The sequence below is a fragment of the Camellia sinensis genome, chromosome 11 (assembly GCF_055761805.1).
Source record: "Camellia sinensis isolate YWXY chromosome 11, ASM5576180v1, whole genome shotgun sequence".
In the NCBI taxonomy this organism is placed as follows: domain Eukaryota; kingdom Viridiplantae; phylum Streptophyta; class Magnoliopsida; order Ericales; family Theaceae; genus Camellia; species Camellia sinensis.
The window spans coordinates 11822787-11849156 of NC_138971.1; the positions used below are offsets into that span (position 1 = coordinate 11822787).

At 33.4% G+C, this 26370-nt stretch overlaps 1 protein-coding gene and 2 long non-coding RNA genes across 4 annotated transcripts; 2 read left to right on the plus strand and 1 right to left on the minus strand.

Moving 5' to 3' along the window:
• The first annotated feature begins 1763 nt into the window (after positions 1–1763).
• LOC114285435 (uncharacterized) lies at positions 1764–6073 on the plus strand. Of its 2 annotated transcripts, XR_003637241.2 has the most exons (4): positions 1865–2006; positions 4415–4605; positions 5261–5320; positions 5486–6073. It is a non-coding gene; the product is annotated as an uncharacterized LOC114285435 (long non-coding RNA). The 2 variants fall into 2 exon arrangements; XR_003637240.2 differs by lacking the exon at positions 4415–4605 and having other exon boundaries at positions 1764–2006.
• LOC114285434 (tobamovirus multiplication protein 3) lies at positions 2409–14867 on the minus strand. The gene is made up of 11 exons (XM_028228480.2): positions 14446–14867; positions 13568–13658; positions 13410–13462; positions 13226–13318; positions 13064–13135; positions 6645–6717; positions 6500–6545; positions 4377–4440; positions 4227–4280; positions 3886–3963; positions 2409–2959 (listed from the first exon to the last, which is right to left on the minus strand). Exons 1-11 carry the CDS (start codon positions 14602–14604, stop codon positions 2867–2869), a joined length of 876 nt encoding a protein of 291 aa, XP_028084281.1. The 5' UTR covers positions 14605–14867; the 3' UTR covers positions 2409–2866.
• Positions 14868–14943: 76 nt separating this feature from the next.
• Positions 14944–18817, plus strand: LOC145801857 (uncharacterized). The gene is made up of 2 exons (XR_014343575.1): positions 14944–15688; positions 18434–18817. It is a non-coding gene; the product is annotated as an uncharacterized LOC145801857 (long non-coding RNA).
• The last annotated feature ends 7553 nt before the right edge of the window (positions 18818–26370 follow it).

Below are 26370 nucleotides of genomic sequence, written 5' to 3' on the forward strand. Positions count from 1 at the left end.
GTATATTTAATTTTTTTTTTTTAATATTGACATGTCTTTATATTACCATGGTCTTGCATGTTAATTCAAATTCCTATTTCCATGAAGTTTGTGCAATTGAACAAATTTTGAATTATTGGTCCAAGAGTAATAGATTCTATTTCAAGTTAAATGATTTAGCTTTTTAACAAGGTAAATGATTTAGTGTGAAGAATAAAAAAAACTCATGAATCGTATGTATGTGCATTATGAAATGCTAAACTCTGCTTTAAGTTATTATTTAAATAGGATGTGTTACAGTTCAAATGAAATGGAAGTTAATAAGCCCAGTGATAGCGGTTGTAGTGAATATGTAAAATCTCTTCAATCTGAATTTTTAAAGCACTTGGAAGAAGAAGAAAATGTTAATGCAAAATTAGATGTAGACAAATCATAGGACTATGCTGATTCAATTATTTTTAATATAATGGAATCATGGTTTCAAATTGAAACAACCTGAGCTACATTAGGTTGCTTCTAGTGCATGATTGGTTTGGTTCTAGGTCTAAAAATTTGGAACCGATCATGATTGGGTTGGTTCCAAAATTAATACCAAACCAAACCAAACCAAACTGACCCACGAACACCCCTAATATCTAGTTGGGTATTTCAATTGGATGGTCTAGTTCAGCTCCATCACCCTCACCACAGTCTCTACCTCGATAATTTGAACAATTAATTTTGTAAATCCATCCAAGAAGATTACTTGTACGAAAAATTAAATTAATTGGACAATTGTAGCAATGTGATTAGTTTAGATTTGTCTTCAAAAAAACAGACAAATTTGACGTGATCAAGTAATTATTAATATCAAATCAACTTAATATTTGACATAAATAATTTGCCCAAAAGACTTTACAAAGTGAATAGTTCAAATTATCAAAATAAAATCCATAGAGCCAATTAGACCGTCCAATTGCTTTTCCAACGGGAGAAAAGCTTAACACAAGTCAAAAATTCACACCCCTAAAATGTATAAAAAATTAATATTAATAAAAAAAAATACTTGTAGAAAACTATAGGGTAAATTACACTAAAATCTCCAAAAGTTTGAAAGAAATATAAAAAATCTTACAAGTTTACATAATTATACTAACTTCTCTTTTAATAAGGATAAACAAAATCAGTGTAGGTGGGGTGTGAATACAAAGATAATGAGAAGTAAATTCTATATTTCAATGTACAAAATATAACATTATCTTTTATTAAAATAATGAACGGATGACTTATAATAAGATAACAAAGTGTCAATATAAATTTAAATCATAGGGTTTGTTTGGGAAGTGTGTTGATTTTTTGATTTTTTGGCTATTTTAGTTTAGGGTTAAAAAGTTTCGTTTAGGAAGAACTTCTTAGTTTTTTTTTTTACTTTTTATGAGAAAAAAAATGTAATAATTATAAATTGGATGTGATATTTTGTTTTATTAGGCTAAAAAACATATTTTGGCCTTTTATGGTTAAAATAGTTTCAAACCCAATCCAACCTTTCTTCCCAAACGAAGGCATAATAGAGCACAGTATAATTACGTCAAATCCACTCCCCTCAAAAAAAAAAAAAAAAAATCTAGGATGAGACCGCACCACACCATACCAAGGCAGCCACCTCTCTTGGTTACCTACTACCTAGACAGTAATTTCCTTGTGTTGTCTCATCTTATCATTCTCTTCATTTCTATTTTTTTAATATTTTGGAGGGAGGGAGGGACTAGTACATTACCTAACATTCAAACTTCAATTTCAGATTTGGCATCTAAAGGCCAAAACCTAATGTTCAAAACTGCCACAAAGGTGAATGAATTGAATAAATTTCCTATATATATATATATGCTGTACTGTTTCAACTGTCAGTCCACCTCCTCCTGAATCAACAAAACCATGCCCAATTTCTCTCCCCCAAATTACAGTAGTTGCACAATTTCTTCTCTCTTCCTCTCTCTCTCCCCCCAAGCAGCAATTTCGACATCAGATAGATGAAGTTCCCGTTGCCGGTATGCAATGTTCCTTTCTATTTGCTTAATCTCATCTCTTTAATTTGAATATGTAATGGATTCTTAGCTGGATATGTACTTTGGATATGAGAACTCTTGTGTTTGTCTTCATAATCTTTGATTGGACTTCTTATTTTGCCGATTATGTATGTTCAATACTTTGGTTCTTTAAATAGCTAAAAAATCTCTAAAATAACCCTTTCCCAAACACCCACTTTGATTCTTGCTTGAGTTATCAATGTCCAGTTACTTCTTTCACTTCAAGTTTCTCCCTTCGTAGTCGTATCTAAACCTGAACCTGATAATAGGCTTTGGCAATGTTAAATAAAAGGCACGAACTTGCTTAGGTTAATTAAAAACTTAAAAAACATACACCTATTAAACACAATACATCAATGAAGATTGTAAAAGAATTCTCTCCATTTTCATTTCATAGTGTGGAAATTAAACCAAGTGTCGAAGTGTCAAAATTAATATGAAGTTCCAACAAAAGAAACCACGGATCCAAAACATGCAACACAGAAATCATCAGTATACTGCAAGTCACAAGCACTCCTATGATGTGCAAAGAAAATAAAAAAACATCCAAAAAACGAATAAAAAAAGTCAGAAGAACATATTTAGCAATTATTTTTACAAATCTAGAATCTGATAGTGAGAGAACAAACTGACATAGTAGAATATCCTTGAGATTAGCCATGACCTGATACACGGAACAATCAATTTTCTCAGCTTCTTCCCTTTTGTGGGATCTCCAACATCTTTGAAGGGGAGGAGCTAAAAAGCTTACAAAACCAGCTCAATTCTACTATTTCCGGTCTAGAGGTTTGTTTGGATCGTGCATATCACCACTGAACCTGTCAGCGAATAGGGTGATATTGTGTGATCCCACGCTTTGGGGGAAGCTTCCTCAAAATGAAAAGGACCAGAGAAGAAGGCAGTATCTCCACCAACTGCATAATAATAAGGGATAAAATAGTAGATACGTTATTAAAAATTAATAATTATCAAAATAAGTAAATAAAACAAAACAATTTATATGAAAGCAAGATTTTAATCCAAAAAGCAAAGCAGAAAGAAAGTATGATAATCAAATGACAAAAAAGGATTCGTAACACCATCAGCAATTGGTGTCACTCAAACCACAAAGATGAATGAAAAACTACCATAAAATAAGACAAAGGCATACCTTGTATTTTACATTTTTGCTTGAAAACAATTAAATACCATGCAATCTGAAAGAGAGAAATACCTCTAAAATCTCAATCTACCTTTTAATTTCCTTTTTCTGAACATTTTATTATTAGACAAAAAGGTCTGCATAAAATGCAATGGGTGTTCTAAAAAAACACAACCAAATGCTCTCAACCAAATAACACTCATGTCATTAGTGACGTCAACACACTTACCAGTACCCCTAGTTAAGAGCAACATTATACATATGACTTCACTCACATTAGATTTTAGTTCATTATATTTGTTTTTTTTATTTTAAATTCCCGAGGAATACTTCAGAAAATACATAAGAAAAAACCTTGGGATTGCTTTGGATCACTAAATTTACCATTTTTGAACGAAAGTGCACCATGTTTCAGAACATGTGTTCCAAAAAGTAATTCGCTAGGGTATTAACGTGCTTTGGTAACACTGAACCTCATTAATGTGTACCCCTAGGCTTTGATTATTCAGCCATATATTTCAAAGCATCATGTTTCAACCTAAAATGAAGCTTTTAGACGAGAAATTTGCGAGGCAAGCCAGCTGGTTAACATGTACACCTAGCCCTTTATTATCAACCCCATATCTAACAGAGTTTGCTCCCTCCCTCCCTTAGGTAGTATGCACAGAGATAACAATTAAACCGTAAAAGAAAACTTACCAAATAATATATAAAGTTTAGGACAGGATGATTTAAAACATCCAGGTCTGCAGCTTTATCAAATGCATTAAAGCACATCTGTAGCATAACAACATAGTGACAAAACAGAAAGTTAGATATAACAATGATGAGACTTTTATCGCCACTAATTGGCCCATAGAGCAATTTGAAGGAAGAGTGATCACTCAGCAGTAACAAGAACCCCAATGATGATACTAATTATTAGCAACCAAAAAATTGCGCACACGCAACTGGCACAGTAGTTATACTTGCAATTTCATACAAGCTATTTGTGTACTTTGTTGGTTTCTGTCAAGGAATAACAGCATAAGTCAACTCACCATAATGCATCTAACAAGGAAACATGAAAAACATATGGTGGTCACGTAGCCAACCTGCACAGTCAAAATACAGAAACTAATTAATATTAAAAAATATATAATAATAACAATAATAAGAGGACCAAGAAAATAAACATCAAAAAAATATACCTCCTGTAGCTTCTTACGTCGCCCTTTTGATTCTACAGGGAATCGCTGCAACATTAAGAAGAGCCTGCATGAAGATGACAACCGAAAGACATAAGGACTTTAGAGATTATGCAAAGTCAACCCTAGAACTGATCAAACCTGACCCCAACACATCACTTGGGTCAAGTTCTATTAATATGATCTGGTTCTTAGTTAAAAGTTGAAGACAAAATTGGCTCCATTCTAGGTTGTAAGTTACCAATCGACCCGAGAAGCTGCCCTTTATTTTATTATTAGCAGCATTTTTTACAGGCAAACTGTTGTGTCATGCTTATCTATTCATGAGAGCATACTGTAGATCCTTGCACACAATCACAACCAATTTTTTCGCTCACAGAATGCATGGCCGTGGATCACACTGTGTCTCCATTTCTCCAAACCATAGAAAACAACTCCTCATCCTACCCGCTTTCAGTGCAACACTACGTCTCATTTTTCTCTTAATGGATGTCAATGTTTCTCCTTAATCAATAACAACCATAAATTAAAACTACATGTATTTTTCCCTAATTTCTCCTGAGAGTTCCTCGAAATTCTATCTTAATCATTTTTAACACTATTTTTTGAATTTTAGATTCCTTAATGTTGTATCTCAAGTCATGATGCAAATGCACTGTAGAGAACTGTCTTTGTCAGACCAGTTTGGTTCATTTGCTTCAGTCCTACTCCCTAACTGTTTCAAACCTTCTTGTTTATTGGCAACCAATCTTGGTAGACAGCTCGTTTGGAAATTGGCTTTTTTAGTGACTTTTTGACTTTTTACGAAAAGACTTGCAAAAAAAACAAAGAGAATGAGTTGACTTTTTGTATTGACTTTTTTAACAATCAGTCTAATTTGGTGGCAGGTATCATAAAAGTTATGCAAGTAGAGAATATAGTCGAATGTGCCAATTGATCAAAAAAAGGTATCTACTCCTAGTCACCAACTGCTTGAAACCTTTTTTTGTTTATTGACAACCAATCTTGGCATATAATTGGAACGCAGAATGATGTTATCAAACAAAATACAGTTGCAAGTAGAGTAAGGCAAAGCTTAAAATAATAGAATGTATAAAAGATAATTGATGCAGGTTGTGACAGAAATTATAGCGTGGATACTAGACACAAGTAGCTTGACCAAACAACAGTTGAGAGTAGGCCTTAGAGCCTTGCCAAATGAATGTCTCCTAAGAGCCCACAAATGTCAGAAACAGTAAGCAGCAGAACGGATCACCCGCAGCATTAACAAGACATGAAGAGCAACCCAAAAAACCAGGAAAGCCTATGGCCCCGCCAAACTACTGTTCAAGGAAGCAAAGGCACTAGAGTCTCAAAGAATGCACCAAAAATCAGCTATCAGAACTCCCCCGAAGTGGGCTTTATCAAAAGATTAAATTTTCAAAGACATCAGTCTTCTTGGTAGAAAATCAGAGCATCTTTGCCGCCATCCCCCAAAAAACTTAGGCAACATATATAATGAAATGACCTACGGAAAACCTCCACTTAAAGAAGTGCCCAGTGAACCATGAGACAAAACATTAGAGCTATCACTAAGTGGGGGAAGGCACTTCATGTGAAATTCAGCTTTCCACATTGTTGTGGTCTCATAAAGGGTCCACAATACAGGGTAAGCAGTTAAAAATTTATTTTTGAGCCAGCCCTTGTGAAGGGTTACAGTCCAACGTCCAGGTAAATTTCTCACCTATTACACAGGCTTTCACTTGTTAAGACAAATTTATATTTATACAGGGTTCCAGAAATATCACACACACACACACACACAGAGAAAGAGACAGAGCAATCTGATACTCTGCTGCTATGACTTTACGTGTTTGACTGAAAAAAAAAAAATACCATTATGAAAAGGTTACTGATAATGGTAAGCAATTTTAGTCTTTAAGATCAAGAGCAATGAGATACTTTGCTGCTGATGACTTACGTGTTTGACCCAAACAAAAAAGAAAATGCCATTATGAAAAGGTTATAGATAATGGTTAGCAATTTTAGTCTTTAAAATCGAATGCTGCAGCCATACATGCATTGATGCTATTCAACAAGTCAGGCTTTACAGATTTTAGTGGATCACCAAATAGTGGAAAAATTACCTTCCTCCATAGAGAAGAAACCCTAGTGCTGCAAACAAAGAAACACCTGCAAGAAGACATGCTTCAGGAAAAAGCTGTTCAACTTATCATTAAACTAAGAGCTGAGAAATAAATAAAAAATTACTAGTATCTAAAACAGAGGAACCTGCAAAAAACATCTTGGATAGAATGATCAAAAGTCGGATCGGCTTCCACCATATGATCAGCCACAACACAATCTGAAAGCAATTCAATAGAAAAGAGTTGATGCCCATTTGGAAGTGCTCAAAACTTATGCACAATATATATATTTTATTTTATTTTGAATTGGTTATGCTCCAAGTGATTCTGCTCAAAATCAGTTTAATGCTCCAATGTGTTTCAAAGTGCTGCAGCTTTCAAAATTGATAGATACTCTGCCACGCTGTCGTACTGTAAAAGTGATTAATGGATATTGAAATGTTGAGATTATTTGTTTGTTTCCCAAACAAGGATTGTTCAGCCAAACGGGCCCTTCATCACAGTTGTGCAGCCATAATGCATTTTTCAATCAGGGCCTTGGCCACACAAATAATGCTAACTTATACAGATAGCATTGAAGATCTAGAAAGGTATACTTTATCTACCATACTATGTGCTATTGCCTACCGACATGGAAATTTTCAAAAAATAAGGAAGCGACAAAGCAGGTAGTCGACATGGCCTTTTCCATTACAAATATAATTCTATTTTATTCTATCAAAATAGTAAAGAAATATTTTCCAAATTCTATATTTTGTTAAAGAAACGTGAACAAAAGTCCTAATTATCTATTTTAGAAAGCTTTATTTGCAAACAAACCAGAAGTTTTAGGCTTAAGAGTTACTAAACTTAAAAAGCCTAAAGGAGTGATTAATAAGTATAAATTCACATTATTTTGATTTTAATCATTGGCTCACAAATTATTGTCTTTAAACTTACCATTTGTTTCCTATGTGCCTAAACGATGTATACATGTGAAATAATGGACACATTCAGATTGTTAGTGAGTGTCAATGTCTGACATGTGTCTGACATTAACACACAACCTTCTTAGAAGTGTTTGTGCTTCTTAGAGTACTACTGTTGCCACAATGTGCAGCAAAAAAACACAATTACTCCAAAAGCTAAAGTACGAAAGTAAAAACAAATTAGTTAAAAGCAAGAGCATCAAGAAAAGCATATTCAAAGAAAAGATATATTGATTATAATGTCAAGATACCCCAAGCAAAAAGAAAGAGCCATCAAGAACTATGTTACATGGACTCGGGTACAGTTTTTAGGTGCGGGTGCATACCTAATTGTTGGATATATCAAGCTCTAAATTTTAGGGTAAAAGAACTTAGCAAAAAATAATCCAAAAATTAGATATAGATAAGGGATATGTTGTCTAATTGGAAAAAAATAATTTTATATGTGTAAAAAAAAAATTTATTCATGACATATCATATTATACAATGATTTTAATATATTGGCAATTTAAAATATAGTACAATGATTTTAATATAATTTTAATATATTTGTAATGATTTTACTTCTAATTTTAATTTTTCGGAAAAAGAAAAGGGCAAACTTCACTCTACCCCTTGTGGTTTGGGACGAGTGCGGTGCGGATTACTCCCTTAACATTCGAATATCACCACATAATCCCCCTGTGGTTAATGGATTAAAGTGCATAGTTAACACCGTCAACGACAGAAGTAAAAAGACTATTTTACCCTTATATATATAACCCTTCTTTACCATTCCTCATTCAATAGCAAAATCATCAATTTACAATTTACCCTCATCTTCATCATCAATTTACAATTTCATTAATATCCAGATCTGGAGAACTTCAATCATATACACAATTCATATATATATATATATATATTTGTGATCTTCAATTTTTTAAACATTTCCAAAAATTTATTTCAGTGCCAGACCCTAACTAAATCAAGAAAACAAAAATCTAGCAATAAAAATCACCAATCTCAATAAACCACAAAATTGAAGAACTAAACATACCCAGACAAGGAAACACAAAACCCCAGCAAAAACAAGCCAAAATTGAAGAACTAAAACAAATCCATATAAAGATTTGAGAACCAAACCAAGAAAACAAAAACCCAGAATATAATGTATATATATATAATATGTAGCTATATATATGTTGTGAATATGGTACAAGAATATAATCTGTAGCTATATATATATATATAATCTTCTTTGATTTCTCTCCAAATTATAATCTGTGGCTATAATCTTCGTTGATGATGATGCTCACCAAAAGCATCAATGAAGGAGAGGTATAGAAAAGTGTTTGGAATCTAATCTAAGCACAAACCCACCTAAAAACAAAAAACAAACTTCTTAGATTTGCATGTTTCTCTCTAGCTTCCAAGTTAGAGATTAAACTCTTCCTTATTTGGGACAACTGTTCTTCTTCATCATCGTCTTCTTCATTGTCTTCTTCTTCTTCTTCTTCTTCTTCTTCAACAACTGTTGAGGAGGAGGAGAAGGGACAAGGAAGGTGGCGACGCCACGGAGTTGGCGGCCGATGGTCTGGCCGAGGACGGAGAGGTCCTCTTTGACGCCGACGATGGGTCTGTGATCGTTTGAGGAGGGGGGTTTTGATCGTCGAATTTGAAGGGGTTATCATCACTATAAATCATCGCATTTCCCCTCTCTCTCTCTCTCTCTCCCCCTCCCCCTCTCTCTCTCTCTCTCTCTCTCTCTCTCTCTCTCTCTCATCTCCTCCAACAAAGTCGTCTCTGAGATGATTGTGTGTAAATTATCACATTTCCTAAATTATCACAAAATATATTATTTTCATCACATTTCCTAAATTATATTATCACCACTGAAAATTAATGAACTTACAATTTCACATCACAAAATAATATTACACATCTCCTAAATCATCACATTTCCAGATCTGGATATTGATGATGAAGATGAGGGTATACTTTGGAAATTGATGATGAAGATGAGGGCATTTTAGTCATTTAATTCGGAGGAAAAATTATATTTTCATGTCCATTTGCACATTAGGCGCGTCTTATACACAGGCTGTTATATTGGATGGAAATGCTAACTGTGCACTTTAATCCATTAACCACAAGGGTTATGTGGTGATATCCGAATGTCAGAGGGGGTAATCCGTACCCACCCCAAACCACAGGAGGGTAAAGTGAAGTTTGCCCAAAAGAAAATAAAAGAAAAACTAAGAAATATTTGTTTCAAAACAAAAGGATCGGATCCTTATCCCGTAATTTAGCAAAATTGAAAAATCCATGTAACATAGATCAAGAATGGAAGCTCGATGACATTGCAAAATTAAAATACAAGACATGTTGGGTTGAAAAAATGCCTCTCTCTTGAAGTGGAGGTGCATCGTGAAGGTCCGTTTGCTGCACACCAATCAATTAGAGACACAAAGTAAGAGAAAAGGGAGGAGTGGTGGTGGGACGAGGGTGGCTTTGCCTTATAGATCTCAGATCTCACTGCCTACAACCCGTCTTACAACTTATCAATTTTGACGAATTGAGTAGGTTGTGATGGCTTGGCAAAGTGCAAATTAAAAAGGAAATATATTGTGATCACAGAGGTGATTATTGGTTATTATGGTGAAGTTGGGCGTGGTTGATAGATAACAATGATGATGGTTCAGGTTGGGTGATCAATGGTGGGCCGGTGGTTGATGGACAATGTGTTGGGTAATCATCGACAATGGAGATGATGGTGGGTGGCCAACAATGGTGAAGGTAGGTGATAGATTGAGAGTTGATGGACAACAATGATGTGTGCTTGGGTTGGATGCTTTGAGACAAGTGTTAGATGATTATGGTGACAATCGTGGGTGGTCATTGATGGATGATGTCGATGTTGCTTTGGGTTGAGCAATTGTTGACATGGTTGGCAATGGTAAAGATGACAAAAGGTGGCGGCCAATTGAAAAGATGGGTGATTGTTCACAGACAACAATGATGTAGATGGGCATTGGGTGGTCAAAGAAGGCAAAAGCAAGGAGAGAGAGTGGAAAATATGAGCAAGAAGAAAGAGAACATCATAGAAGAAAAGAAAGAAAGAGAAAGGAATGCGTATATGTAGCACAAAATTGAGGATGTCTTAATTATTAATCTTTTCTTTAGATAATTATTATTAATAAATAAAGGACTTTTAGGGCACATGTTCAAAGGCTTCAAAGGATTGTACATTTTGCATCAAAGTGAGTATAATAAAGAATGTACACGTGCACATTTTAAGAGTTTACAGCATGATATCATCAGTTTCCATCATCCTCATTAACTATTAACAACTTTTCACTTGAGATCAATGTAATTTCCAAAATCATAGAATAGGAGTGTCTTAGAACCAAACCTCAAGGCAGTCAATGTAATTTATACTTTCTTTGAATTTGGATATTTTGGAAACAATTCTCCAAACATTTCAATGAAGATACCAAGGATGGTAACCAATTGATTTCTCCAATATTTGCATTTTTGTAGTACAAATAGATACATATCAATTCTATACACACATCCATGCATAATATAAATTATTAAATGACCCAAGTGGTATGTAAACTATAAATACTATTGAGTAAACCCATCAACTTGAATATATCTATGGCATGGGTTTGCGGGAAGGAATCTGTAGAGGGGAGATACTTTCTCCTCTCATATTCAACCTGTGGTAGGGAATGCGGATCGGAGTGAGTTTCTAGGGTCATTGATGGTGTGGTAATTTTAAGTCGAAGGCTTACCTTAATGTTGCCAAAGCTACGATTAACAGGGAGGCAACAATGAGCGGGAATCTAAATTGGTCGTGTTTTTTGGGACATTGCCTTGCGAAGGGAGCTTAATGATTGGGAGTTTGGACAAGTGATGGATCCCCTTCGGCAACTATATACCACTCTCCTTGATGGAGGCGGTTCTATCCAATAGATGAGATCCACTACTAGCCTTAGTATTAAGTCGCTTTATGAAAGTATTGCATGTGAGAGAAGACCCCATTTCCTTGGAACGGGGCTTTGGGTACAAAGGCCCCATCTAAGGTGGCTTTGCATGGTGTGCAATGCATGGCAAAATTCTAACTATTGATAATTTGATTAGAAGGCAAATGCATGTTAATTGATACAGCATGTGTAAACACAATAGAGAGCCAGTGAACCATCTTCCAATCCATTGTGAGATGATGTTAGATCTATGATTTGTGCCTCCCTCAATGTTTGATATGAATTAGGTGTTCCCTCATAGGGTAGGGGAGCTTCTTTGCTCTTGTATAGGTGCTAAGTAGGAGGAAGAGGAAGGTGTGGTGTTTGGCTCTTTTGGCATTAATGTGGTTAGTGTGGGGTGAAAGGAATAGAAAGGATTTTTATGGAAGGGAAGAGTCAATTTTGAAAATAACAAGCAGATTATTATCTTTTTTGTATAGTTGGTTTTTGGGGATGGTCACTCATTCTTGAACCAATTTTTAGATTTTTTAATCTACCTATAGTATTTTTGCCCGCACTCAATAGTTCCACAAAATAATAATAACAATAATCTCTCACTAGACATGGTTATTAAATTCTTATCTGCTCCAACATCAACTAATAGAGAATCTTAACATTGTCTTTACTTTGAGGTCATCTAACAAATTTAAAAACCACACACAAAAATGTGGATTATTGAGGACTTAACTGAATTTGCACTTGGGAATGTTAGAGGAAGCATTCCAACTCCTGAATTTTCCACTATACCATAATGTAGTTAGTTGAAAATCATCTCATTAGACACTGGATTACATACACACTGGCCAAAATAATTCAGTTTGTAGACCTCGTGTTCTAGACATTTTTTAATGTGAAATATTTATTTCAAAATGCATTAGTACTGTTTTACAATGTTATATTGTAAAACTTATAAACAAAATTTAAAGTAGTTCTACGCGTTGCAACAACTCCCAAGTTATGCACTTTGGCATTAATCTTCCCCATTCGACAAAGGCACCATTATAGTTTTTTTTTTTTTTTTTGTAACTAGTTTACATATTCTCCATTTTCAATTTCCTTATATTAATTTATCCACTTCAAATGTCATACCCCTCACCAGGAACATACACCAAGAAAAAGCATTCATTCCTTTGACATACTTCCCTCCCAATTTTTTTCTATATCATAACCTATCATCCCTACATCATCTTTCACTCTTACCAATTTACTTGTTGCACTTAAAAATATCCAATCTTGAAGCCTTCAATTAATCCCAACAACCCCATATCTCACTATATGTTTGTATGAATGTCAATGGAGAGAACCACAAAAGATGTGCATTTAGGTCATCCCGATTGCACAATTTGCACAAAATGGTTTTATTTCACCATCCATGCCATTCAATCACATGTTACTCTAAACATTGTTTTATAAGAAAAGTATATAGAAAGGAAGCCAAAGAAAAAATAGTTAAAGGAACAAAAACAAATTATTATCAAATTAATTGATACTCTGTCTAAGAACATGGTCTGTTCACACGTTAAGGATCCAATCCAACCTTCCCCTTTCCTGTTACATGAAGTGGAACTATGGAGAAGAATTTTCACCTGAACAACATAAACCACGGCATTAATTGTATAGAAACTCGGCCTGAGTCCATCAGTAGATACAGCACGTGCCTGTCAATATTCACATTAGCAATGAAATTAGACCAAATGGTCATACGCCAATCAACAACAGATGCAAGTATTAGCATAATCAAGCACAACCTGGTAGTATATCTCTGCCCAGAACAAAACTAAGAGTGCATATGTTGTGAAGAACGCAAGGCTCGGCATATCAAGCAAGATATGTTGGAGAATCTGACAAATAGCATGGTAAACTACAAGTTAAAAAAATAAAAAACTATGACAGAAACAGGAAAAAGAAACATTAACAAATATTGCTCCAAACCTCTGGTTGCAACTTCTGAACGTCCCGACGGAAAATAAAGACTATCGATCGAACTGTCACATTGTAAACAATCCACACTCAATACAAAGGTAGTAAACCAGGAGGAATAAATAAATAACTTCATAGCATGAATTAAAGAAAGGATACAAAATACACACCCCCATTAACCACGAAATTGAGAAAATGGAAGACCTTCTGAGTCGTCCAACCATACTCAGGTACTCTCAATTGTATCCGAACCAATTGTACCTAATCATAATCAATTTCTGGAAAATTAAAAACCTTATTCGTTGCCACAAAATTTCTCAACCATTGATTCCAGTACTTGTATTTATATTTACTTGCTCTAAAAGTACATAAAGATTATTTGACATGTCCATTTTTCACATAGGGGATAGGAAAATTCAGCCTATTAAACATTTTCTTCATTCCTAAAGATCAATATGAACAAAAAATATAAGACTAACTAACTCATTAAAACATAGAAAGACAACCAAAAAAAAGGCGCAAAAATAAACACTTGCAGTTATGGATTCTTCATTTCCTCAGTAACCAAAATTATGCTAATTATTGCCTACCAGACATCTTCCCACTTACAGAGGCTCGGTTAGGTATATCCAACAAAATGAAGAAACATCAACAAAATAACACGATCTCAAAGTCTGAAGTTAACTAAGCTAATTAGGCTTTTTAATTAAAGTATTGAGTTTTCCATATTTATCAAAACATAAACCTGGTTTATGTATTTATATGTTTTCTCGTTTCCTCATCAATCAAATTTGAGTAAAATAAAATCCTAAACATTCAATTTGAAACCCTAGAAACCCTAATCGACATGAATCAATTCACGTTAAATTCATCTGAATACCGAAAATAAAGCAATCACAACCAAAGTAAAGAACAACAATACTACAAAATCCTCAAGAAAACTCAGATTATATAGGTGAAATTAGATGGCGAATCAATAAATCCACATTACATCCATCACAACACAGAATCAAGAACAATTTTCTCGAGAAAATTCCGATTAGCGTACCACAGCAACAGCGGCGACGATGCCGTAGAGAACAGCGAGGACGTGAAATATTCGATTCTGCCAAAGGGGGGACTCGTCGATTTGATCCCACCAACTCGAGGAGTCCTTGAGGACGTACGCCGCCACCGCTGACGGCGCCACCACCTCCGTCCGCGCCATCGCCGGAGATCGATCGGATTCTTCCGAGAAAAACCGCGAATTCGAGGAAATCGCTGAGAAAATTCTGAGTTAACTTTTTGCGAAGCCAAGGAAAGGAGAGGAAACGAAAATCGATAATGTTCTATTTCGATTTTGTCTTTTTTGTTTTTTTTAGATTTATATTTAATTTTTTTTAAAAGAGTTTTTCCGAAGATTGGAAGAGCAAAACGGCCAAGCCAGCAAAGAGAGAAACGACAATACTTAATAATAATAAATAATAAGATAAATTACAAATATATGTATGAGTATTTATTAAAATATCAATTAAATAATAAGATAAATTACAAATATATGTATGAGTATTTATTAAAATATCAATTATTTTTTGTAATTTTCAAAATTATATTTCACCAATTGAGATTTTTAATTTTATAATAAATCGTCCATTTTATTAATAAATTATCAAATTAATTAATAGTTTTTAATAATGTTAAAAATATGTTTCAATTAATAATTTAAGTAATTTTATTATTGTATAATAGAGCAATTATAAATTTCATTTTTATAGTTAATTCTGTTAAATAAAAATTTCTAATAAGAGAGTATTTGTAATATTTCAAACCACAAGGGATAATTTTTATTTTAAATAAATCTCAGTAACTATATTTGTAACTTACTCTAAATAATAATAAGGTTAATTACACCTGACCTCACAATTATGAGTGAATATCACTTTTAATCCTTCAGCTGTGATTGAGGCCTCGAAAATGAGGCTCGAAATTGCCTCGAATGCATTTTTTTTTTTTTTTCTGGGCTAATACATTGCAGAAAAAATAATAATAATAATAATAACAAGCAAAGCATCAACCCAGCAAAAAAAAAAAAAAAATCGAGCCAAATTTGAGCCAAAAAATTTGAGGCCTCAATCATTAATCTTAATCCTTTATCTATTACATATCAAATTTAGGTTGGTTTGAATTGTTCAAATTTATATATATTGGTTGACACACTGTTTATTTTGAAAGTCGTCCGGCCGATCATCTGGGAGGATATCAGCCATCTAGGCAAATGCTGGTTGACAAGGGTAACAACTATAATTGACAAGGTAACACTGTTCATCCGATCGATCATTTGATTTACGTAATTTGAACAATTCGAAAGAGTATAAATTCGGTGAATCAATCATTTTTCTATCTATTTGTCTATACATTGACCTCATCTAGTATGAAATAGTGGTGAAAATGATATATTTTTATAGCTGAGGAAGTCAAAATGTATGATTCATAAATGATGGGTAAAGTGATATTCACTAATAATTTAGGAAAACTTTATGTAAACTAATTATAATAATAATATGATAAATTATAAATACATTCCTTGATATTTGCTTAAAATATGTATTATTTCCTGTGATTTTGAAAATTTTATTTCTTATTTTTTAATTTATATTCATATAACAAATGACTCATTTTATTAATAAATTATTAGGTTAATTATCAATTTTAATTATATCAAAAATATATTTTGATTAGCAATCTAAGTAATTTTATTATTATATATGAGAACGGTCATAAATTTCATCTTACTATTAATTATGTTAAATAAAAGATTGACAATAAAATATTTATAACCTTTAAAATTACAATAAATAATTAATACTTTAAGTAAACTTTAGGTGCATATGTAATTTAGTCAAAATTACAATAAATAATTAACACTTTAAGTAAACTTGAGGTGCATATGTAATTTAGTCATAATATTAAGGGTAGATTAAAACTATACTCCTGAGATTTGAGAAATTCTATTTTTACACACTCAATTAGTTCAAAATACACACTTAATAAAATATTAATTTAATGACAATTATATCTTAAACAAAAATGACTATAATAGACATCTAGCAACACCTATAATATTATATAAAAAAAAAAATTCTATACACATCTTTTAAGAACAAAAAAAAAATCTTAATATACACATTTTAAATTAAAAAAATTAAATCCTAGTTTTTGGTCTTTCCATTCTCCTTCTTCTATTGTTTCCTCTATACCAGTGCCTTCATCTCCTTCCTTACTTTCCTTCCTTACTTTATTCTCCTCCAAAGGTTGTTCCTCTATCTTCTAGGGGTGTTCGCGGATTGGATTTGTGCGGTTTGCGATTTGGTTTTGACTTGCCCGCATTTATGCGGTTTGGGAAAAAGTCAAACCGCAACCGCCTGCAGTGCGGTTTGTGGTTTGCGCGAATAGGGTTTGCGGATGTGCAGGCGGTTTGCGATTTTGGATTTTTTTCCTTAAAAATTAACATAAATATTGTTTAATTTTAACTTCACACACACTGAGACTGCCTGTAGATTGAATGGAATTGTCACTTATGTCATCCATCAGTTTAACATCCATGATTTGCACAGTTTATATTTTGTAATATGAGAGCATTGTGTTGATCAAACATAAAAATCAGTTCAAAAAAAATGTACTCTTTTTTTTTTTGGATAAATGAGTTAAAAAAAAAAAGTATTTTGAATCATATAAATCATTAACCAAAGTGCAACTTAGGTAAGACTAGAAGTCAATTAAGTAAAACAAATACAGAACATATAATGGAAGTTGTAAATTCTTCCAAGTAAATGAACGGCCAGGTTTTTCCATATATATATATATGTATATATAGTGAGGCGCGGTTGTGGTGGGTTGCGGGTCCCACAACCCGTTCGCAAACCGCAAAATTAAATTATTTCAAACCGCACCCTACCCTATTGTATTTGCGAAACCGCCCATACGTGTGCGGGTCGAATAATCCTATGCCCAACCCTACCTTCTAATTTTATCCCTATCTCTTCCATTAATATCGATCTTCCTTTTCAACATACTCCTGCAGCACAGCATATTCCTGGCACACGGAATTTCCCTGTTGTACAGTATATTCCTACGTCACAGACTGTTCCTGCAGCGCTATTTTCAAAAGATAACTATCGAATCTTTTATTTATTTTCGGCACTATTTAGTTGAAACAATCAAATCTATTCGGTTGTTGAGTTTCAAATTATGTGTTCAAATTCGGCAAACCAGTGCCAATGTCCCCAAATCATAAACAATAAGGAAAAAATCGAGGATTTTCTGGCAATGAAATGTACAAATATCTGAAAATGGTAAAATGCAATAACAAAATGGGAAAATTCCTTACCTTCAATGCTATTTTTGAGATTTGCAATAAAGGTTCAATGGAGGTCTTCCATGAATGTCTTCAATGGAGGAAAAGTGTCTTTACTTTTTCACTTCAAACTCTGGTCTTCAAAGTCTTCACGTGGGTGTGGCTAAAAAATGTGAAAGTTGGGTAAATTAAAAGTGCGTGGATAGAAATGGTAAGTGATGTGTGCACAATAATATTTGAGTGAAGGATATGATTGTAACTTATAGTGTATGAATTGAGAAAATTAATCAATAAATAAATTAATAGGTGTGTGTATTGAGAAAATATATGCACTGAGCTAATTAGGTGTGTGAAAATAAAATTTTTCAAAGATTAATTTGCCTAAAATACAGCTTAACTGTTGTGATTCTAGAAATTATATGACACTCCTTAAAATTTATAATTTCATAATAAATAATAAATTTGATTAATAAATTATCAAATCAATTAATAATTTTTAATGATGTCATAAATTTATTTTAATTAATAATTCATGTAAGCAGTTACTAAATTTATTTATATTTTAACTAATTATGTTAAATATATAAAAAAAAATTGTCAATAAAATATTTGTAATTTTTATTTTAAATTATAAAAAATAATTTATATTTTAAATAAATATGAAAATAAGTATTTGCATGTGGTGGCAAACTGGCAATAACAGGTGGATTTTATAGTAGAATGTTGAGATCCACGCACTCTTTGGGGAGGTTAGCTTTGTCTTATACGCCCTGCGAACCGATTCCAAACGTCTACAAGTGGAGAGCATCACCTTAGTTGGCATGTATTGATCCTTTTGGTGTCTTATGATCCGAAAGTGTTGGTGTAAAAATTTCTCAAAGGATATAATTTTTTAACATTGTTAAATTTTTTTAATAGTAATATAAAATTTGTTTTTAGTATATAAACATGTTTTGAAAATATAAATAGGGAAAAATATTTAGTGAGTTGTCAGATGTTGTAATCAATACTGAAGAGTGAACAAATATGGTGACTAAAGAGTTGTTTGAAATTATTTAAATGTATATTTTTTAACTTTTTATAAAAATATGTACGAAAAAATAAATAAATAATGTGATTCGAATAAATACATTTATCTAAATAAATGCACTAGTTTATGTCGAATAGTGCCTAACTGTGGAGTAATCAAAGGTGATTGTAAGAGTTAGTTATCAGAGGATGTCATACATCACAAAGTAGCCGATGGACTGATGAAGAAAAGTTGTCAACTATTAACAGTTATCAACTAGTTACCAAAACAACTATGATAGAAAGTTCTAACAGTAAAGTTCTATTGAGATAAATAAATAAATAAATAAATTATTAAAACATAGGCTAAAACATCATATCATACAATGGGGCCTACATTTTAGAGCTCCTTCACAGTTATTTCTCTAACAACAATGATAGAGACCACTAATTTTGAAGCTCTAAAAACACCACTAAGGACATGGCACTCAATAAAAAAAGGAAAAAAATACCACACCAAGGCCAAAACATCAAATCATTCATGGTGGACCCACTATCACATCATTAGTGGTAGCACTAATTAGTACTCTCACTCATTTTCCTTCCTCTAAAACTCCCAAATATTATTCTTACCAAAATATAGTTAGATATTTTATACTGTTGACCTCTAATTTATACAACAATTTGTCGTCTCTAAATTTTGAATATAAAATTTGTACAAATCCGTTATTAAGGTTATGTCACTACATGTGATGTTTGAATTTTTATGATTGTATCGGTTGGTGGTTGTCTAAAATTGTTAGATAATTCAATTGATTATTATGCCCTTTTGTATTTAACTTGATGCTAACTTTGTGAGCTATATATATTTGTACGATGTGATTTATGGTATTGTGGCCATCATAATTGTATTCATATAATTGGATCTAATTGTATAGAATAATCAAAGTATAAGGTCAAGTTTGGCAATTCAAAAATAATTCATCTTTTTATCTTTTTTTCATCACATCACCTCTCTACTTTTCTACATATTTTTTCGTAAAAAAACAAAAAGTACACTTTTTTAGGTCATCCCAAATAACCCCTAAGTGTAGTGACACAATTATTATAGATCATAACTGTATGCATTCATGTCTAGGACCAACACATCGCAAACAAATTGACTTACATATTATGATATATAACATAAATAAGAATGTTGTATCATACAAACATTTGTTATATATTTTTGTGATGCATGTTACGTATTTTGTGATAAAATTATATATTTTTTCTAATAAAATTATGACAATCTGTGGTTTAGAAATGAAATTATACATTTCGTGAGAATGCTACACATTTTTTTGGTGATGTTATAATTTATTTATTTTTAATAGTTGGATGACAAAATGTTTAACATTACTAGGAAAAATATGTAATATTACCATAAAACGCTTAATATTATTTTGTAACTACAAATTATCTAATTATACCAAAAAATTACTTATCATTTACTAAAATAATATATGTAACATATATCACAAAAGTATATAACAAAATATATATAATATATACCTTTTGAATGGTGTATACCATAACATTTTCAAACGTAAATTTAATTGTCATCACACCTATAATGTAGAAATCCAAGCACCATCATCAAACTATATTGCAGCATTACCCACCAGTGTTGTCCAACATCAACGGCAGGCAGGCAAACGATTGTTGTTGAAGTTTGTATGATGGTGTTTGGGAAGTGCGTTTTTATATAAGTTTTTTTAGTTATAGGTTTTTATTGGATAAAAAAATTTTGATGTTTGGAAAAATAGTTGGGTTTTTATGTGGTTGGATGTGATGTTTGTGAGAGAAAAAGTAAAATGATTATGGGATTGGATGTGATATTTTGTTTGGATGTGTTTTTTTTGGTTTTGTAAAAAGTTTGTCTTTTAATGAAAAAAATGAGAAAAAAATTTGGAACCTAGGTTCCCAAACACCACATATGTGCACATACATGCAGATGGAGGCATGACATATGGTGGTGAAGAGGTGATGGTATCTGTTTGCGGTAGGCTCCGAAAGTGTATAAAAATATAGTAAGAGTTATTTTGGTTATGACTTATTTTTGGTTATGACTTATTTTTTTTATTTATTATAAAAAAATGTGTAAAAAAATATAGATTTAATGTAACTGAAATGAAGTAATAAGTCAATAAACAACTAATTTATTGGGACTGTTTGGTATAAATTATAAGAGATGATTATAATTTATTTTAATTTAAAAGTTTGTGTCAAACTGTTTGATACAGTTTCTGCTTATAGTTTATTAAGTATAAATAACTTAAATAAGTTTAAAAACACTGATTATTTAAAGATTAAAAAATAAATATAACTTAAACTTTTTAATTATCAGATTTTAACTTCAAAAATATATATATACCAAACAGGGCCATTGTACCCCCAAACCAAGCCTCAAAATTGGGAGGTGCCTCAAAGTTTCTCATATGAATTGAATGGTTGTTTTGATAATGTAGTGATTGTGCTCTACGAAGACAAAATTGGTACTTCAATAATGTTATGTTAATTTACTTAACGCTCATTAATCGATAGAAAAATAAAAAAATTATACATAATATAATATAAAAAAATAACATATAAAAAAATAACCAAAAGTTTTCACCAATCTAATATAGATCTTTGGATATGATTTTTTTTTTTCATTTATTACGAAAATACATAAAAAATAAATAAATATATGACATGACCAAAAATAATAATAATAATAGACCAATAAATAACTTATTTTAGTGGCATCCAAACCTTTGTTATGGGCTGCAACTAAGGTTAAAGGTGCATGAACTTCTATAAAAATGTGAATTTACGGGCATTTCTAATTTATATTTTAAATAAATAAATAAATAAAAAGTCTAGATGAATTACATGCTTTGTCTTAACTTTCACACAAAAAAATTACATTTTCCTTTGAAATTTAAAACATAAGACTAAAGTGAAATTTTATAAAATTTAAAACATAAGACTAAAGTAAAATTTTATAAAAAGTTGAAGGGTGAAAAGTGTGGGAAGAATTTTAAACAACTGGAGTAAAAGAGACAAAATATTGGGCTAAGTTAGTTTAGTTTAGTTTCGTAAAAACAAAACGATAAAATTATTGAAAAGTCCAATTTAAAGAGAGTATAAGATATTATATCTCATGAGTATTTTTGCTTTGTGAGAAGTGCCCTCTTTGTAAAATATTGTGGTGAGAAGTACATTTTATTATTTTTTATGACATTTTATTTCTAATTTTACTCCTTAGTCTATTTGTTTATTTTTTAATCTATTTAATTTTTTTAACTATTTGTTTATTTGTTTAATTTTTCTGACTACGTGTTTAAATATTTTCTTATCTATTGATTTTAACATTTTTTTATTATTTGTTTAATGTTTTTACCTATCTATTGAAATATTTTCTTATCTGTTCATATTTGTTTTCTTTATCTGTTCAATTTGCAATCTGTTCAGATATTTTTTCCAAAAGCACAGAACAAATGTGAGTTTATTTGTTTAATTGGGAAAAAATGATTGTTCAATTGCAATTTGTTCAAATCTGTTGAAAATTATGAAGAACATAACTGAGGCACAATCATATATTTTTTATTCTATCTTTGCTGTTTGTGAAATTTTGGTTTGAGAGAGCAAAATGAGAGGTTTATATTATATTTGGGTTTGCACAACAAACGGTAATAAATGAGAGAATGAGAGAGAGAGAGAGAGAGAGAGAGAGAGAGAGAGAGACCGATTGGATTGGGTTGGGGTCAGAGATTTGAGAAGACAAAAATAAATAAATAAATAAATCAAAGATCTGTTCTATAAATTAGATCTTTGCATTATTTACGTTGGCTCCGCCGTACACAATCGCATTATCCGTTCGTCACCAGATAAACCACTAGATCTGACTCTAAAATGTCCTTTGCCACCCGAAATCCCTGCAAATATGCAATTCACGCCTCTGTCGCAGCAGATCTAGCGGTGGAAATAAGAAAAACAAGATCAGTGAGCTCTCAAAGATGTTCTGCAAATAATCGAGAGTAGTGAGGTTCTGACAGTTGAAAATGTTGAGAGAAAGTGATGAGTTGAGATCGTTGTTTCTTTGAGAGAGAAAAGAGACAGCAAAGTAACATTGTATATGGTTGAGGATTTTGGGAGAGTTTACAAAAGGGAAAGGAAAAAGGTAGATACAATGTAAATAACATATATTTATATTTCACATAATTTCACACACTTTTTATTTTTTATTTTTTAAATCTCCTAATTAAACACAACGTACAATAGCGAATGGATCAACGATGTGGGTGTTTGTGAGGTCGACTGAGCTAACTAAACTGGTGGTTGTATCGTGTGTGATGCCAGTCCAATTTCATAGGGTGTTGTCGCGGACGTTCTAGTCAGAGAGAGCACCATTGGGGTCCGAAAGACCGAGTTTGACTCGCTGGAGATAAGGCCCTGTAAGTTTTCTGAATAAAACTGTATATTAGTCTTGAATTAATTGAACAAAGAATACATACATCATTTATATAGAGTACCACTAATTCCTAACCCTACATGAATACATTACTGAGATATATAGAAGTCTAATAGATATAGGACACTTATTCCTAATCCTAGGAGAACACACATTCTCACACATTCTCACACCCCCGCTCAAACTCAAGGTGTTTTAGCAGAAAACACTAAGAATTTGTCAAGAAAAAACCGAAACCGAGCAGTGGTGTGAGTCTTAGTGAAGAAGTCAGCAAGTTGCAGAGCCGAAGAGACAAGAGGAAGCGAGATAAAGCCAGACTGCGGATGCTGACGGACAAAGTGACAATCAATCTCAATATGCTTTGTCCGTTCATAGAAGATAGTGTTATGAGCAATTTGAATAGCACTTCGATTGTCACAGTAGATAGAGGTTGGGGAAGATTGAGGGATGCCCAACTCAGATAAGAGATGACGAAGCCAAACAATTTTAGCAGTAGTATGAGCCATAGCATGATACTCAGCTTCGGCAGTAGAACGGGCAACAACAGTCTGTTTCTTGCTTTTCCAAGAAATTAGGGAATCGCCAAGAAACATATAGAACGGGCAACAATAGTTTGTTTCTTGCTTTTCCAAGAAATTAGAGAATCGCCAAGAAACATACAAAAACCAGAAGTAGATTTACGATCATTAACATCACCAGCCCAATCAGCATCAGCATAAGCCACCAAGTCTAAGGAAGAAGTAGAAGAGAACAGCAAGCCCTGAAAGATAGTACTGCGAAGATAGCGAAGAATCCGAAGCAAAGCAGCCAAATGTGTAGAGCGAGGGACAGAAACAAACTAACTAATCACATGGACAGCATAGGTAAAATCAGGGCGAGTAACTGTCAGATAGACTAAGCAACCCACAAGCTCGCGATATAACGTAGGATCATCTAGAGGAACCCCATCAGTAGTGTTGAGCTTTACATTAAGCTCAATGGGGGTATCAGACAGCTTAGTGTCAGTAAGTCTGGCATGATGGATAACCTCGTTAGCATACTTAGCCTGGGACAGAAAGTAACCCTTGGGAGGATAAGCCACCTCAATGCCAAGAAAATACCGCAATGGTCCCAGATCCTTCATTTCGAAGGTGCGATAGGAAGCAGAAAAACAAGTATTAGACCAACCCAACCTTTTTGGAGGATGATGCACTCGAGGAGGATATCGGTGTGCAGCAGGATCAGAGTCGTCAGAAGCAGGAGGATCAGCAGCAGGAGTAGAGACAACCAATAGAGGAGGAGCCTTGCGACGAGAATACACTAACAACAGAGGAGAAGAAGAAGGAGAAGGCGAAGGAGGAGAAATAGTCAGAGGTGAAGCAGAAGGAGAAGATGGAATAAGCTCAGGAGGAACTGTGGAGATGTACTCCTTAGATGGGACCTCAGAAGGAAATGGATCAATATGAACCAAATCCTCTTTGGAAACTGGGGCGGTGAGAGGAGGGAGCTGAAAGTAAGATAGACGTTCGAGAAAGGCAACATGGCGGGAGACATAAAGGCGACGAGAAACAGGGTCATAACAACGATAACCTTTCTGAGTGAGACTATATCCCAAAAAAACACATAGGACAGATCGAGCACTAAGTTTAGTCCTGTCTTTACGGGGTAAAAAGACAAAACACGCAGACCCATATACACGAAAGAGGGAGTAATTAGGAAGTTGAGAAAACAGAACCTCATAAGGAGACCGACCAGAAAGAAGGGGGGTAGGCATACGGTTGAGAAGAAAAGCAGCAGTAAGAACTGCCTCACCCCAAAACGGAGCTGGAACGGAGGCAGAGAGAAGAAGAGATCTAGCTGTCTCAAGAAGATGACGGTGTTTACGCTCAGCTCGGCCATTTTGGACAGGTGTATCAGTACAAGAAGTTTGGTGAATGGTACCCAAGTTGGCCAAATATTCACAGAATTCAGTTTTAAAGTATTCCCCACCCAAGTCAGACCGCAACAATTTAATAGTAGATCCAAACTGTGTAGTGACCATAGATTGGAAAGTACGATATATTTGGTAGAAGTCAGACTTATGAGTCATAAGATAAACCGACGTGTAAGGGGTGCAATCATCAACAAAAGACACATAGTATACTGAACCCCCTTTAGTGAGAACAGGAGAGGGTCCCCAAACATCAGTATGCATAAGAGAGAAAGAAAAAACAGAAATAGACGTACTTTTATTAAAAGGTAAAGCTGACATTTTGGCAAGTTTACACCCCCGACATTCATCAATTTGACTAGGAGAAACTTTACCCAACAATCCTGACTGAGCTAAAGACCGTAAACAGTCAACAGACAAATGACCAAGACGAGAATGCCATAAGTAAAACTGACTCAACTGAAAATCTAATTGAAACGAGGAAAGTGCAGCTGGAGAGGTGGATAAGGGGAGATGCAAGCTTTCAATCGCATAGAGATCTCCAATTCTACGGTTGGTCCCAATCTGCTTCTTGGACACCCGATCCTGCACACAACAGATAGAAGAGGAAAAGATAACATCAAAACCAGACGCATCAAGTTGACTGATAGATAACAAACTGACAGATAACTGAGGAACATAAAAAACAGAAGGAATAGTAACAACAGACATGACAGAGGATAAGACAGACCCAACAGATAAAGCTGTCACGACCCAAACCCGGCCATATGGGTTTAGCACCGTAACCGGCCAGTAATTCGAGATTACCGAAGGCCTGCAGGACAGTAATACAGTAAAACAGAATACAGGGCCTGGCGGAAGCCAAAACAATAAATAAACAATGCCCAATGAGCTGCGACAGTCTATATGAAAAGATTTTTCATACATTTATACGTAAACAGTACAGAACGGTATGCACAATATTTACAATCATTCAGACTAGGGACTCAACCCTAGATAACAGTACGGTAAATATTCAGTCTATACAAAACAGTGAAACAGTACAAAAGGGGGAATTGTAAAACACCCCTAAGCCCTAACACGTTAGGCTCGGAACCTCGCAGTGAGGCACAAAGGCTGGCTTGACAAAACTGGAGTAACCCTGACGCCTCTAGCTTCAATCCGGTGCCTGTACACCTACATATTTATATGAGCAGTGAGCTAAAGCCCAGTGAATAACATAAAG